Here is a 17,135-nt window from a genome sequence, read left to right as displayed (position 1 = left end):
CTCCTACTGCTTCGAAACGACGCGCTCTCCTCGCGGAGAATGAGGTGCAATGGGCGGCCACGGGAAAAGTGGACTTCCTTTAGCTGTGCACAGACTTCACCGATTCACCCGTCAATCTCCGCGAAGGGGCTGCTTGTCGTCCGGCTCGATAGGACCAGAAAATATCCTGGGATGAGACAATACACTGATGCTATTCCGTAACACATCGAGAACACAATTCAACTTAGAATATGAAACGACACAGAAATATCAGACATTTCTATGGCAAGCTTGGGAGAAAACGCCGGGACTGATCACACAGGCTGTGGTACGCAGCCTGCGTGATCCTCCTGCGTCTCACCCCGTTTTTTCCCATGCTGGTTGGTTTTATTAGATATTCTGGAATAGGCGGGTCACATTTCTCATTGGTCAGCTTCACATCAAGGCACTTGTTTTACAGCTGGTATTTTTCCTAGAGATCAAGCCTTGGGTAAACATTACCCAAACTCCTCTGGGCTGTCACCCCCCCTCCTGGGGCAACATTCTTTGGCCCATCTTTACGACCCCTTCACGAATGCAGTTTGTCACACACCCGTTCTTCTCTTAGACTAATGATGCAGATAAAATATCACTATTATGCAGATAAAATACCCTCGCCACCACAGACATTGTTGATTCATTTCTCCCTGTGGCCCTCAGAGGCAACTGTTGTTGTGATTTTGGGCTTTACAAAAATAAATTGATTTGATTTGAGCCTTCCACTGTGAGGTTGTGGGTTCAGATCTTGAAGTTGCCAGAGTCACGTTCTGTCCATGTGAAGGTTTCATGTTTGTCTAATTATGACTTTGAGATAAAGTCTGTGTCTATCAGTTTGTGAAGAAAAAAACTGTAAAAGTTAAAAATGACAGGAATCCCTCTGTGACGTCATCAAAAAGCCAAAACGCAGAGACCATTTAAACTGGACTCTCTAAAGGTTTGGCATTTGGTCCTGGGCAAAACTTGCCTTTGTTATTTTTTACTATTTTAATTAGAAAATAATTACTTTTGACAATATATTTATTGAGGAGAGGATTTGGTTTAGGAAAAGTTTAAGATCAGGTCTTTGAACATGGACAGGTAGAATTATATTATATATTATTTTTAAACATATTATTTCACATTCAGGATCAGATTTAGAAACCATTTAGTTAAAATTAGAGCAAACAAAAACAAGGTTCTGGTTTCACTTTCTACAGCGCCGTCTCAAAACTGAAGACGAAGTGAAGAACAAATGCAGAGGAAAAGAGTTTTATTAACATTTAGTGTTTCATTTTCTTACACATAAAACCAGACGCTCTGATTGGCTGGCACAGGTCACATGACAACGCTCAGATCAGTCACACAGACGTCATCTCCCAGAATGCACCAGGAGCACTCATTAAAAAAACGATTTCAATAAAAAATACAACTAACATTTACAACTGCACAGGTTTAGTCTCAGTTTAGTCCCGGTTTAGTCCCACAGGACCCGGTCTACAGGTGGTCCTGGACCCGGTCTACAGGCTCATGAGTACCAGGGGCACCTCTTTATCGCTGGTGCCCAGCAGGGGGAGCATTCTCTCGCTGAACTCTGCGCCGTGGTTGAAACTGTAGATCTCAGAACCTGTTTTGGCGTTAAAGAACGAGACCTGGCCCAAGTCCTGGTCCAAGAACACACCGACCTGCCGCAGCTTCGGGGGGATTTTCACCTGTCAGGAGAGAGCGACAGGGGCGTCAGGAGAGAGAGCGCGACAGGGGAGGAGACAAAGAGAGGGAGGGGAAAGGGGAGGAGTCATACCTTGACAAAGAGGGGGGAGGGGTCATACCTTGGTGAGGGGAGGGGCTGTGAGCGCCCGCAGTTGTCCTCCACTCCACCAGAGGGCGTGGTATCCGTTTGGAGGACTCATGTCGAACAGACCCTTCCTCTGCGCTGTTTCAGAGATCACGCCCACTTTCCAGTCTTTATTCTCACCCACAAACACCTGAAAGAGTCAGATGCCCTGTCAGATCCATATAATAGCACTAGAGCAGGGGTGTCAAACATCCGGCCTGCCAAACGTTTTAATCCGGCCCGCCGAACATTTTGAATTAATATTTTAAAAAAATTATATATTTTTTTCGTTCATAGAACCGTAGTTACTTCCATAACCGTTGTTAGCCCTAAAACTACACTTCCCACAATGCCGCTGGTGGCCGCCCCTCCCGCGCGGCTCTTCACTGCCGTGTGTACTGCGGAGGGAGAAGTGCAGAGAGAAGTAAGACACGCGTTTGCGCACTTTACAGCACTTACGCTGTACTTGTGGATGTTAGAGTTGTGCTAAAAGTGGAGCTAACAACAAGAAAACTAACTTCTGTGATGATGCTGTGAGGAAAACATCCTCTACAAACCTGGACAGATCAGAAGCCACAGGTAAAAACACAGGTCAGCGTGTAATAAAGTATGAACATGACTGTGTCCACACTAATGTGACTGAACACAAACACAATGACCTCATTTGAGTCACTACATGAATAATGTGTCACTAAGATCAGCTTAAATCAGCTTAAACTATGAAAATAGCGAGCTCATATTGAGTTTGAGCAGAAACATGTCTGTGATATGAACATTTCACATCAGAAATCACATCAAAAGTCCATGTTCCTGTTCCTGCTGCTACATGAATATGGACACATTTGTGCAAAAGTCTCCACAACTATTACGGCTGTAAAAAAGCTATTTATTTCTTATATTTTTTATTGTTTTATTTTGTACCTAATATTTGGCCCACAATTTGACAAAAGACTTTGGTTTGATGGAACACTGTGGCTCATGCACTTATTCTATATTTTCAAGGCCAGAGGTGTAACTTAACCTCCTTAAACGTGTGTTTGTATTTAGTGGTGAGTCAGTTCAGGTGAAAAGATGACTACAGAGAACTACAGAGAACTACAGAGAACTACAGAGAACTACAGAGAACTACAGAGAACTACAGAGGACAACAGAGAACTACAGAGGACTACAGAGGACAACAGAGAACTACAGAGAACTACAGAGGACAACAGAGAACTACAGAGAACTACAGAGAACTACAGAGGACAACAGAGAACTACAGAGGACTACAGAGGACAACATAGAACTACAGAGAACTACAGAGGACAACAGAACTACAGAGGACTACAGAGGACAACAGAGAACTACAGAGAACTAAAGAGGACAACAGAACTACAGAGGACTACAGAGAACTACAGAGAACTACAGAGGACAACAGAGAACTACAGAGGACAACAGAGAACTACAGAGAACTACAGAGGACAACAGAACTACAGAGAACTACAGAGAACTACAGAGGACAACAGAACTACAGTGAACTACAGAGGACAACAGAGAACTACAGAGGACAACAGAGAACTACAGAGGACTACAGAGGACAACAGAGAACTACAGAGAACTACAGAGGACAACAGAGAACTACAGAGGACAACAGAGAACTACAGAGAACTACAGAGGACAACAGAACTACAGAGGACTACAGAGGACAACAGAGAACTACAGAGAACTACAGAGGACAACAGAACTACAGAGGACTACAGAGAACTACAGAGAACTACAGAGGACAACAGAGAACTACAGAGGACAACAGAGAACTACAGAGGACTACAGAGGACAACAGAGAACTACAGAGGACTACAGAGGACAACAGAGAACTACAGAGGACTACAGAGGACAACAGAGAACTACAGAGAACTACAGAGGACAACAGAGAACTACAGAGGACAACAGAACTACAGAGGACTACAGAGAACTACAGAGGACAACAGAGAACTACAGAGGACAACAGAGAACTACAGAGAACTACAGAGGACAACAGAGAACTACAGAGGACTACAGAGAACTACAGAGAACTACAGAGGACTACAGAAGACAACAGAGGACAACAGAGGACAACAGAACTACAGAGAACTACAGATGACTACAGAGAACTACAGAGGACAACAGAGAACTACAGAGAACTACAGATGACAGAGAACTACAGAGGACAACAGAGAACTACAGAGGACAACAGAGAACTACAGAGGACTACAGAGGACAACAGAGAACTACAGAGAACTACAGAGGACAACAGAGAACTACAGAGAACTACAGAGGACAACAGAACTACAGAGGACTACAGAGGACAACAGAGAACTACAGAGGACAACAGAACTACAGAGGACTACAGAGAACTACAGAGAACTACAGAGGACAACAGAACTACAGAGAACTACAGAGGACAACAGAGAACTACAGAGGACAACAGAGAACTACAGAGGACAACAGAGAACTACAGAGGACTACAGAGGACAACAGAGAACTACAGAGGACAACAGAGAACTACAGAGAACTACAGAGGACAACAGAACTACAGAGGACTACAGAGGACAACAGAGAACTACAGAGAACTACAGAGGACAACAGAACTACAGAGGACTACAGAGAACTACAGAGAACTACAGAGGACAACAGAGGACAACAGAGAACTACAGAGGACAACAGAGAACTACAGAGGACTACAGAGGACAACAGAGAACTACAGAGGACTACAGAGGACAACAGAGAACTACAGAGGACTACAGAGGACAACAGAGAACTACAGAGAACTACAGAGGACAACAGAGAACTACAGAGAACTACAGAGGACAACAGAACTACAGAGGACTACAGAGAACTACAGAGAACTACAGAGGACAACAGAGAACTACAGAGGACAACAGAGAACTACAGAGAACTACAGAGGACAACAGAGAACTACAGAGAACTACAGAGGACAACAGAGAACTACAGAGGACTACAGAGAACTACAGAGAACTACAGAGGACTACAGAGGACAACAGAGGACAACAGAGGACAACAGAACTACAGAGAACTACAGATGACTACAGAGAACTACAGAGGACAACAGAGAACTACAGAGAACTACAGATGACAGAGAACTACAGAGGACAACAGAGGACAACAGAGAACTACAGAGGACTACAGAGGACAACAGAGAACTACAGAGAACTACAGAGGACAACAGAGAACTACAGAGAACTACAGAGAACTACAGAGGACAACAGAACTACAGAGGACTACAGAGGACAACAGAGAACTACAGAGGACAACAGAACTACAGAGGACTACAGAACTACAGAGAACTACAGAGGACAACAGAACTACAGAGAACTACAGAGGACAACAGAGAACTACAGAGAACTACAGAGAACTACAGAGAACTACAGAGGACTACAGAGAACTACAGAGAACTACAGAGAACTACATGACAACAGAGAACTACAGAGAACTACATGACAACAGAGAACTACAGAGAACTACATGACAACAGAGAACTAGAGATGACTACAGAGAACTAGAGATGACTACAGAGAACTACAGAGGACAACAGAGAACTACAGAGAACTACAGAGAACTACATGTCAACAGAGAACTACAGAGAACTACAGATGACTAGAGAGAACTAGAGATGACTACAGAGAACTAGAGAGGACTACAGAGAACTAGAGATGACTACAGAGAACTAGAGAGGACTACAGAGAACTAGAGATGACTACAGAGAACTAGAGATGACTACAGAGAACTAGAGATGACTACAGAGAACTAGAGATGACTACAGAGAACTACAGAGAACTACAGAGAACTACAGAGAACTACAGAGGACAACAGAGAACTACAGAGAACTACAGAGAACTACAGAGGACAACAGAACTACAGAGGACTACAGAGAACTACAGAGAACTACAGAGGACAACAGAGAACTACAGAGAACTACAGAGGACAACAGAGAACTACAGAGGACAACAGAGAACTACAGAGAACTACAGAGGACAACAGAGAACTACAGAGAACTACAGAGGACAACAGAGAACTACAGAGGACTACAGAGAACTACAGATGACTACAGAGAACTACAGAGAACTACAGAGGACAACAGAGGACTACAGAGAACTACAGAGGACAACAGAACTACAGATGACTACAGAGGACAACAGATGACAACAGAGAACTACAGAGGACTACAGAGAACTACAGAGGACAACAGAGAACTACAGATGACTACAGAGAACTACAGATGACTACAGAGAACTACAGAGGACAACAGAGAACTACAGAGAACTACAGAGAACTACAGAGAACTACAGAGAACTACAGAGAACTACAGATGACTACAGAGAACTACAGATGACAGAGAACTACAGATGACTACAGAGAACTACAGAGGACAACAGAGAACTACAGATGACTACAGAGAACTACAGAGGACAACAGAGGACAACAGAACTACAGAGGACTACAGAGAACTACAGATGACTACAGAGAACTACAGATGACTACAGAGAACTACAGATGACTACAGAGAACTACAGAGAACTACAGAGGACAACAGAGAACTACAGAGAACTACAGAGAACTACAGATGACTACAGAGAACTACAGATGACAACAGAGAACTATAGATAACTACAGAGAACTACAGATGACAACAGAGAACTACAGAGAACTACACAGACGTGGAAATGTTAGTTAGTACATTTAAAAGGTTTTTTAAATCTTGAGAAGTTTATTTTGTTATAAATTCAAATTTTTTTTTTTTTCAGTTCCAAATACCTATTTAACAATATTTAATAGACTAAATGTTTATCTCTGTAGATCTGAAGTTGTGATGCTCATAAACTGAAGCACAGTGTTGGTGAAATTACTTGTTTTTCTTAATATATTTCAGTTTATGAGAACAAACGAGTTTGTAATTTATTTTAATTGATCCAGTAATTGCTTGAAAAACAGTGTAGGCTATATAAAGCTATTTGTTTGTTATATTTTTTTTATTGTTTAATGTTTTACGTTATGTTGGGCCCGCGACCCAGCCTGAGCGTCGAAATTCGGTCCGTGGCCCAAAATGAGTTTGACACCTCTGCTCTAGAGGGAGCAGCTAAATCTGAACTGAAAATAAAGTTAAAACAGGGTCATAAAATTGTAAGATGAAAGTTTTTAAAGTTTCATATTTATGTTGTAATAAGGCAGAATTATGAAGATGTGTTTCGTTTACTTCACCACTGTAAAAAGAAACAAAAAAGTCCAATCATCAAAGTAATTAAAGCCCAATTGTGTAACATTATTTATTTTTTTTTCATTTGGGATATTTTTGTTGTATTGAAAATGCTCAGCTTCCTCGCTATGTGCCGGCTTGCCTCTTCACAAACCTGACTCGTACTTGTCCTGCTTGTTTCCATGGAAATGTTGTTCTGTGGCTGTAATATTCCACAGTTTGGCATTAAACTTATCTCCACCGAGAATCTTCAGTTTTAACTTTCTATTTCCATGGAACCAAGAGCGACTGAACACCTCAGAAAGTGACACACTGAGACTTTAAGAGGCATAAGAGGATAAATGGTCAAGGTGTGTCAGATGCCCTGCCGTACCTCCCAGTAGTGGCGTCCGGCGGCGTAGCCCTCTTTGGCTGTGACGCAGGACCAGACGTCGAAGCGCTGAGGACTGTTCCGGTAAAACTGGAGCTTCTCGCCGCGTTTCACCTGTTTCCGATCTTCAGACAGAATCAGGAACGGGTACGCCGAGATGGGGTTCAGGACCACGTCCTCTGAGGGGGGAGGGGCAGAGAGGTTAGAGGGGAGAGGAGAGAGAGGAGAGAGGAGAGGGGGAGGAGAGAGAGGGAGGGGGGGAGAGGGGAGAGAGGTTAGAGGGAGGAGAGGGGGGGAGGAGGAGAGGGGAGGAAAGAGGGGGGAGAGAGGAGAGATTCTGGTCTCCAGGGGAACAGGACTCACCCATGTAAACTTTGGCTTTCTTGTGTCCTGTAGAAAAGACACATTTTTTAAAGTAACAGTTTGTAAAATTTGGATTTGAAATGTCATAAACATTTATAAGTGCGACTGTAACTAAGCAACCGAGTTTAATGATATCAAATCACATTCTGTGTTGAGACTGACCTGTGATCGCTTTGGTCTTCTTCACGTCTGAAAAACAACAAGGAATTAAACTCTCAAAGTCCAACACTGGTCCAGACCCAGACCCGGGTCCAGACCCAGACCCGGGTCCAGGTCCAGTTTGTACCTTTGACGTTCCAGTGGCTGTGCCTGAGGCTGGACGAGCTTCCTCTCAGACTCATCATACTCTCAGCAGCAGCGAGTTCTGACAGAGGAAGAGGAGCTGGAACTGAAAAAGAGAGAGAGGGAGGGCATCTGAGGCAATCTGACACACAGGGAGGGCAGCTGAAGTTCACTACGAGTACAATTAAAAAGTAAAATTAATTTAGTTAGCAACAGCTGTTTATCGACGCACGGCACTCGCTTTGTCAAGAGTCAAAATATGATATTTCCAGGTCATAATGTGTCTAACATGATCCAAAGTCAAAGCATGACATAAAGAGAGGTTCAAACATAGAGGCTTTGCAGAGAAGACAAAGAAATGAGAAAAAGCGGACTCACTGGAGCCGTACGAGTCACGTCCCTGGTCTCGGGTCTGGACCGGGACCATCCGGACGTCGGCAATCTTGTCTCTGACCTGCATCAGCGTCGACTTCACGTCAGAGAGATGGAACTGAAGAGAGAAGGGCTCCTCGTCCTCCTCATCTGAGTCTGCAGGGGGCGCCGCTGCATCCACACTCTGTAACACCAGACCAGGACATGGACTAAACCAGGTCTAAACCAGGACTAAACCAGAACTAAACCAGGACTAAACCTGGTCTAAACCAGGACTAAACCAGGACTAAACCAGGTCTAAACCAGGACTCACTTGAAGAAAGCGGATGTGGTCTTGACTTGTGGCCACAGTTTCCAGTTCAGTTCGTTTTTGGTTCAGGTCGTCAAGCTCCGCCTCCAGCCTCTGCGTTAGCTCTGCCCCGTGTGACATCACTGCATCGAGCTGGTCCTGGATCCCGCCCACAACCTGAGTTCTGACCCGGTCCACGGCCTGGACCACAGCGTCCAGGAGTCGGTCGACTTCAGAGCTCTCGCCATCTGCGTAAGACTGAGGAGGAGAGCCAATCAGAGGAGAGGAGGGGAGAGCCAATCAGAGGAGAGGAAGGGAGAGCCCACTTTTCCCACGTATTGCCACTTCTGCTGTAATGGCACTTCCTGAAAAGTCTTGTCGCTCAAACACTTTTTTTTTGTGTATAATGTCCAATGTTCACATAACCAGGTCAACAATGCACCGATTCCCTGGGCCTGAAAACGGCTTTTTTTTATCTGTGTAGAACTTATTTTCTCTGAAGCTCGAGAGCTCGATGTTAATAAGATAAGATAAGATATTCCTTTATTGTCCCACATGGGGAAATTTCATTGATGCAACGCTGGAAGAAGGATTACGTGGTATGGCAATATATATATATATATATATATATATATATATATATATATTATATACGGGTGTATATAAGGAGGCCTCGTCTTTCTTTATTTCAGCTCAAATCAGAGCGTTGCTGTAGTGAAGAAACCCAGAATATGAAACTCACTGGAAATATATTGAGATTAATGTTGTGCCACAGGTTCCTGTACAGGCCTCACAGCAGCAAAAAGAAACAAAGCGGTGCCAGGGTAAGGGACTCCTTCATCTGTAATTTCAGGTATAATTGCAAATAAAAACCTACAATTAACTACACTTTTGTCAAACATTGAGCATTTTACTCAAACAGTTGGCGAGTATTTTTTTCCCCCAGTAGTTTTTTTTTATTCTTTTATGTGATCCTGACCTTGACCGAGTCCAGTTTCCGTCTCAGTTCATTCAGACGCAGCTCCTTCTGTTTGATCCTCGTCACGACCTCCTGCTCCGTCCTCGACACTTGTTTCTGAACAACACAAACACACAACTGTGTGAAATACTCCCGGAACCAGAACCAGAACCTAGGGCCGATGCGAGCCATTTGGTCGTAAAAATACACAAGGGTTTGACAACCTAAAGACCACCTAAAGACGACCCCTAAAGACATTCTTGGCTCACAAACACATGCACAATATGGGTTCATATTTAACATATTTACACACTTCGCTCCGTTTGCACAGACAGACATATGTAAATTATATATATGACTATGACAGACACAGACAGAGACACAGACACAGACACACACACCTGTTTGCTGAGGCGCTCTGTCTGCACAGACACAGTGTTGTGAGTCCGATGTTCCGCCAAAACACAAATGGCACAGATGCAGCGCTGACACGTGCGACAGAAAACCTGAAGATGAAGATTAGAGCCACAACTGAACATTATCACAGTGTTCCACCTCAAATTATTATTTCTATTGAACATTGAGACTTTTTGAATACATTGTTATCCAAATAAAGGTGTAAATATTGTGAACATGTGTAAGAGAATATTTATGAAACGTGTATCATTGATGAAACAGAGTCAAGACGTACGACTCCAACAATTAATGTTAATGTTTGGACTAATCAGAGTAAAACTTACACGAAAAGACCGTTATAACAAAGACAGTGAGGCCGATTATAGCAATAAAAATATATTGTCATAAGGTAAACAATAACCGCTGTTTGAGCATTTGTGTAATTCAACAAGAATGTGCAGAAATCCTCTAGATTCTTGTAGTTTTCATTAGAAGCAAAGTACATTTCTATATTTGTTTAAACATTTAACCTCAAACATTTAAATTACAAATATCAATTAGTTTTAACTGTCAGCAATTTGAATAATTATTGTGATATTGTTGTTAATCGCAATAATTTTATCCATGAAAATCATGACATAAGCTAAAAAATGTCCAAAAGAATAAAACTATTTTAGATTTTGATCAATAATATTCATAATTATTCTCTTTGTAGAAGCTTCAGTCACATATTTACACCTTTATTTGGTAAAAAATGTGTAAAAAGTCTCGATGTTGGTTAAAAATAATGATTTGACTTTGGACTTGTAAAGGAGCAGAGGATGAGCAGATGATGCAGAGGATGAGCAGATGACACAGAGGATGAGCAGATGACACAGAGGATGAGCAGAAGATGAGCAGATGACGCCGAGGATGAGCAGAAGATGAGCAGATGACGCAGAGGATGAGCAGAAGATGAGCAGATGGCGCAGAGGATGAGCAGAAGATGAGCAGATGACGCAGAGGATGAGCAGAAGATGAGCAGATGACGCAGAGGATGAACAGATGATGCAGAGGATGAGCAGATGATGCAGAGGATGAGCAGATGACACAGGGGATGAGCAGATGACAGAAGATGAGCAGAGGATGCAGAGGATGAGCAGATGACAGAGGATGAGCAGATGACACAGAGGATGAGCAGATGACACAGAGGATGAGCAGATGACACAGAGGATGAGCAGATGACACAGAGGATGAGCAGAAGATGAGCAGATGACGCAGAGGATGAGCAGAAGATGAGCAGATGACGCAGAGGATGAGCAGATGATGCAGAGGATGAGCAGATGACACAGGGGATGAGCAGATGACAGAAGATGAGCAGAGGATGCAGAGGATGAGCAGATGACACAGAGGATGAGCAGATGACACAGAGGATGAGCAGATGACACAGAGGATGAGCAGAAGATGAGCAGATGATGCAGAGGATGAGCAGATGATGCAGAGGATGAGCAGATGACACAGAGGATGAGCAGATGACACAGGGGATGAGCAGATGACAGAAGATGAGCAGAGGATGAGCAGATGACAGAGGATGAGCAGAGGATGCAGAGGATGAGCAGATGCCAGTACCTCCAGCATGCGGTGGTGCTGCTGGCAGGTGCGGCCCTTCAGCGCCTCCTGGGGGTGGAGCAGAGTGTGCGAGGCGTAGAAGGCGGTGGTGCGGTGCGGGGCCACGTGCACCGAGCAGTACGAGGCGGTGCACGTGAGGCAGGAGCTGACGGCCGGCTGCTTCTGACCTGAGACCACCACAACATTTACACTCCACACAAATGTTCTTACGGCCTCAGAGACTCACCTGTGCACACGTCGCACCACACCGTCTCGCCGAGCTTTACGCGCTCCAGGTCAAACCCCACCCCCTTCTCCGCTGACCACTCCCCCTCCGCTCCGGCAGCCTCCGCCCCCAGCGCAGACGCGAATGGGTTTGTGGCGCTCGGACTCGGGCCGATGCCATAACGTTTCAGTTTGAATTTGTCTGCGATGGCGGCGAAGACGCGGTTCACCGACAGCAGGGGGCGCTCGTCGAACTGCCGCTTACACAGCGGACACGTGCAAACGGCGGCCGACGCCCAGTAACCGCCGATACACGCCTGGAAGAGAGAGAGAGAGAGAGAGAGAGTAACCGCCGATACACGCCTGGTGCAAAACTTTGATCACACGCAAACCAGTTTAGGATTTTAGATTTAGTTTAGTTTGTATGTTTTGATTAGTTCTTTCCGAGTTTGCTTTCCACTTCCGACTCAACCGTTTGTCGTCTGCCAGTAGGGCCAGTGGACTTCAGGCACCGCGTTGCTCTCAATATTTAATACACTGAGCTTCATTTTCTGGATCAAACCAGTGCAGCAACGCTCTGATTTGAGCTGAAGTCAAGTCTTTTTTCAGATAAGGCAAATCCCAACCTCCCTTTTCTTTTTAGAATTGTAGAATTTTGAACCAGATACATGTTTTTTTTTCCCTTGCCAAACAAATCTTGAGTGATTTATTCCACTCATCAAACAACCGGTTTGGGATGGAAAGAATGTGGAACAGATAGAGAAATCTGGGCAGAACATTCATTTTTATAGTTACAACGTAGACTTAAGTAGAGGATAAAGTCCATTTTTAAAGGTCAAATAAGTCACCAGAAAGAGACAATGTCAGGTTTTTTTGTAAATTTAATTTGAATCCAGACATTGGACTGACACTACGTGTAAAGGTCGTCTTGTGTCATCTTGTGTATGGTCTGATCATTGCGACTTAAATTTGGGAGTATTTGTTCCATTATTTTGACATAATGGAGGTATACATCATGTGTACATTATTATTATACACGACATTCAGAATATGTGGCACACTCCAGTCGGTCCGTCCCTTCTTTAGGTGTAAGAGATTTGATGGGCCCAGTTAAAAGCAGAAAAGTGTTTCTCTTTTAAAGCTTTAACAGGCTGATTGAGGATGTCAAGAAAATTATTTGTTTCATCTTCTTTATCTCTTGAGATTTTAGACAAAGGTTTTTTCTCGAAGGAATTAAATGACCATTGTATTTGGTCTCTTCTCGTATTTTTATGTTTTCATTTTCAGCTTGTTTTCAAAGTTTCCTGGCAAATAACAAAAAAGTGTGATCTAAACTCATAATATCTTCGTTTTACCTCCGAGTCTACAGTAAAGGTCACTTAAGTCCATTGTGCCTATGTCTGTCTCGTCCCCATGTACAATCTATTCTGGAGATGAGAGTTGTGTGTGACAGAGAGAAATGATGCACAGTGAAGACCCAGACACAGTGAAGGCCATTCCAGAATACCACAATACCAGATATTTTTATAGATTTAAATTTCAAAATCAGCTTCATTCAAAATCCTAAAGCAGGTTAAAAAGCATCAAAATGAGCCAAAAACTGTAATGAAGTGGCTGGAAGTCCATTGGACAAAGAAGTTAATGTTGGTTAATCTGCTCGTCTTTGCAAAGCTCTAAGGCCCTAAAGTCAGACTGACGTCATTGTCACGTACCAGCCCCACAGCAGTAGCAGTATTTACAGTAGCAGGAAAAATAACAGTATTTGTACCTGGCAATAGTTGTGTCCGCAGGGCGTGGACACCGGCTGGTTAAACAGATCCAAACAGATGGAGCAGGTCAGCTCCTGCTCCGAGAAGAGCTCCGGGTCATCAGACTCTGCCATCCGGACTCAGGTCACAGGTCACTCCTCACTCCTCTGGTCACTCCTCTGGTCACTCCTCGGGTCACTCCTCGGGTCACTCCTCGGGTCACAGGTCACTCCTCTGTTCACTCCTCGGGTCACTCCTCGGGTCACTCTTCAGCTAGCGTGAACAGGAACAGTTTTGCCTCATTTCTTTGACTTCTCTGCAAAGCCTCTGAGTTTGAACCTGTCTTTATGTCATGCTTTGACTTTGGATCATGTCAGACACATTATGACCTGGAAATATCATATCATGGCTCTTGACAAAGCGAGTGCCGTGCGTCGATAAACAGGAAACAGCTGTTGCTAACGTGCTTTGCTAGTTTTGTTTTGCTAAGGCTCAACATACAAGTTATAATCAGTGGAAATACGGTGCTTTATCACAAGATAAAGTCAGAGTTAGAAGAGATTATATTTTGCTGTATTAGTTTGGTCTGAGTCTGCGTTCTCTCTGGTCCAATCATCTGGCTGTGGAGCTCCTCCTGAGCTAAAGTCCACCTGGAGCCAAAGAGAACAGGCTTTGGGAGCTAGAACCTCTCAGGGTCCACTTTGGATCCAAGAAACGGACCAGACCAGAGACTTAAGACACACACGTTACGACTGAACCAGACAAAGGGAAACATGGATTATATTACATTAGAATGATCTAAATCCAGTCGTTCTCCTAGAAGTACAATAGTTGAAGACAAGTTTAACAATTCCTCTATCAGTATAAATGAACGGAGAAATCTTTTTTCCCTACAATTGAAAAAGTGGTGGCACAAAAGGACGATTGTTAAATACATCCAAATCTGGTTCAGGTGGAGTTTGCTGTGTTTCTGTAATCCAAGAATCCCCTTCAGAAAAATATAGTCTGGTGTTGCTAAAGACGTCAATTAGTTTTCTGCCGACTCGACTCGAGACAAACCCTCAAAAAGACATTTCTGCACAGCTTCTTTCAGCTGACACACAAACGAGACAAGGAGACATGAAGGAGGAGACTAAGGAGACACAAAGGAGGAGACTCTAAGGAGACTCTAAGGAGACTCTAAGGAGACTCTAAGGAGACTCTAAGGAGACACGAAGGAGACTCTAAGGAGACACGAAGGAGACACGAAGGAGACTCTAAGGAGACTAAGGAGACACGATGGAGGAGACTCTAAGGTAAGGAGTAGACATGAAGGAGTAGACATGAAGGAGGAGACATGAAGGAGGAGACATGAAGGAGGAGACATGAAGGAGGAGACATGAAGGAGGAGACATGAAGGAGGAGACATGAAGGAGGAGACAAGAAGGAGACTGAACGAGAGAAATTGTGACAAAATATAACAAAATATAACAAAACGTGATGAAATGTGACAGAATGTGGAAATGTTGTGGTTCAACATTAACACAAAAAGTGAATTGCTTTGTAAATTTAAACACTTAAGTGCAGGAATACTACTTTATATTGTCGTTTCTGTTGAGAACAACATTCTGGATTTGACACATCTTCAAAAGTATGATACATCGCTCTTGTGCATCAGACGTGAAATCCTACCACAGAAAAGCCCGGCTAAAGTCCAGGTTTTGGTCCAGCTCTGCATCCGAGTGTCTGACCAGGTTCAGGTGTGAGGGGCGGGGCCTCGGGTGTATAGGGGCGGGGCTTAGAGGACTCATTTTTATTATGAATCGAATGCCAAGACAAGAACTTACCTTTTAACTTTAAAAGAAAAACATGTTAAACTCGGTCTTGTTTCCAGAAGTTTGAGTGGAACATAATGAGAACTAGAATTCACCTCAGAATGTCACAATAAAAGCCTCAGATTCAGTGGGAGGTGAGAGGTAAGAGAGGGAGAAGGAGGTGAAAGAGAGGGAGGAGAAGGAGGTGAGAGGTGAAAGAGAGGGAGAAGGAGGTGAGAGGTGAAAGAGAGGGAGGAGAGGGAGAAGGAGGTGAGAGGTGAGAGGGAGAAGGAGGTGAGAGGTGAAAGAGAGAGAAGAGAGGGAGAAGGAGGTGAAAGAGAGAGGAGAGGGAGAAGGAGGTGAGAGGTGAAAGAGAGGGAGGAGAGGGAGAAGGAGGTGAGAGAGAAGAGGGGGAGGAGAGGGAGAAGGAGGTGAGAGGTGAAAGAGAGAGAAGAGAGGGAGAAGGAGGTGAGAGGTGAAAGAGAGAGAAGAGAGGGAGAAGGAGGTGAAAGAGAGAGAAGAGAGGGAGAAGGAGGTGAGAGGTGAAAGAGAGAGGAGAGAGAGAGAATAGAGGGAGAAAGGGATGAGAGGAGAAAGAGGGAGAAGGAGGAGACAGGTGAAAGGGAGAAGATAAGAGAGAGAGAGAAAGGAGAAGAAAGGAAGGAGGAGAGAGGTAAAAGAGATAGAGGAAAGACAGAGGAGAGAGAGCTGGGGGAGAAAAGAGAGAATGAGTGGGAGAGGAGGAGGGAAAGAAGGTACGAGAAGAGAGGGAAGAAAAGAGAGAGGAGAGGGATGGAGAGAGGTAAACAGCATGCTAGTGCAGCGGTTAGTGCTTGTCCAGGGCTCGGAGCCTTTCTGCATGGAGTTTGCATGTTCTGCCCGTGTCTGCGTGGGTTTCCTCTTCCTCTAAATAACATCAGATGCCCAGGAACGATGCGCACTTGAGCTGCGCCCGGGACAATCCCTCCTGATGAGGTGAATGTAGTGAAACTGTCCCGGTCTCAAATAAAGAAAAGTGACGACAAGAGAGAGAAGAAGAGAGAGAAGTGTTAAAGACGTGTGGGAAAATAAATACCTTTCAAATGAAGATCTTCAGCTTCAGAAAGTTTGAAAAGAACTTCAGAACAGACTCAAGTAGGACTTGAGTCCTGTTTTAGTCCCGCTTTAGACCTACTTTAGACCTACTTTAGTCCTGTTTTAGTCCTGCTTTAGACCTACTTGAGTCCTGTTTTAGTCCTGTTTTAGTCCTGCTTTAGACCTACTTTAGACCTGTTTTAGACCTACTTTAGTTCTGCATTAGACCTGCTTTAGTCCTGTTTTAGTCCTGCTTTAGTCCTGTTTTAGTCCAGCTTTAGACCTACTTGAGTCCTGTTTTAGTCCTGTTTTAGTCCTGCTTTAGACCTACTTTAGACCTGTTTTAGACCTACTTTAGTTCTGCATTAGACCTGCTTTAGTCCTGTTTTAGTCCTGCTTTAGTCCTGTTTTAGTCCAGCTTTAGACCTACTTGAGTCCTGTTTTAGACCTACTTTAGTTCTGCATTAGACCTGTGTCTCCAGCTGCACACAGGTCATGTGACTGACAGGTGTTGCAGGTGCAGCAGGTTGGAGCAGATTCCGCAGGGGGGCGTGGCTATGGGCGGGGCACACAACTGTAAACAAATCCAATGTAGTGATGTTTAAATGTGTCATATACAA

General features: G+C 44.0%; 1 protein-coding gene across 1 annotated transcript; it reads right to left on the bottom strand.

Moving 5' to 3' along the window:
- Positions 1-1,250: 1,250 nt before the first annotated feature.
- LOC140358139 (E3 ubiquitin-protein ligase TRIM7-like) lies at positions 1,251-13,793 on the bottom strand. The gene is made up of 13 exons (XM_072442814.1): positions 13,669-13,793; positions 11,923-12,217; positions 11,697-11,863; positions 10,094-10,198; positions 9,714-9,809; positions 8,759-8,992; positions 8,452-8,629; positions 8,078-8,179; positions 7,954-7,980; positions 7,792-7,818; positions 7,432-7,607; positions 1,824-1,979; positions 1,251-1,706 (listed from the first exon to the last, which is right to left on the bottom strand). The coding sequence occupies exons 1-13, from the start codon at positions 13,780-13,782 to the stop codon at positions 1,515-1,517; spliced, it is 1,869 nt and encodes a 622-aa protein (XP_072298915.1). The 5' UTR covers positions 13,783-13,793; the 3' UTR covers positions 1,251-1,514.
- Between the last annotated feature and the right edge of the window lie 3,342 nt (positions 13,794-17,135).

Source organism: Eucyclogobius newberryi, unplaced genomic scaffold (assembly GCF_026437365.1).
Source record: "Eucyclogobius newberryi isolate DKJ021-1_F unplaced genomic scaffold, fEucNew1.0.hap1 SCAF_13, whole genome shotgun sequence".
Classification (NCBI taxonomy): domain Eukaryota; kingdom Metazoa; phylum Chordata; class Actinopteri; order Gobiiformes; family Gobiidae; genus Eucyclogobius; species Eucyclogobius newberryi.
The sequence above is the reverse complement of the archived record's forward strand: the minus strand, read 5'-3'. Positions and strand labels throughout refer to the sequence as shown.

Coding starts and splice junctions, on each gene's coding strand:
- LOC140358139 (XM_072442814.1), bottom strand. CDS start 13,782: ATGGCAGAGTCTGATGACCCGGAGCTCTTCTCGGAGCAGGAGCTGACC. Junction 7,819..7,953: donor GAAGACCAAAGCGATCACAG/GTCAGTCTCAAC, acceptor TCTTTTCTACAG/GACACAAGAAAGCCAAAGTT. Junction 7,608..7,791: donor GAAAGCCAAAGTTTACATGG/GTGAGTCCTGTT, acceptor CTCCCCCCTCAG/AGGACGTGGTCCTGAACCCC.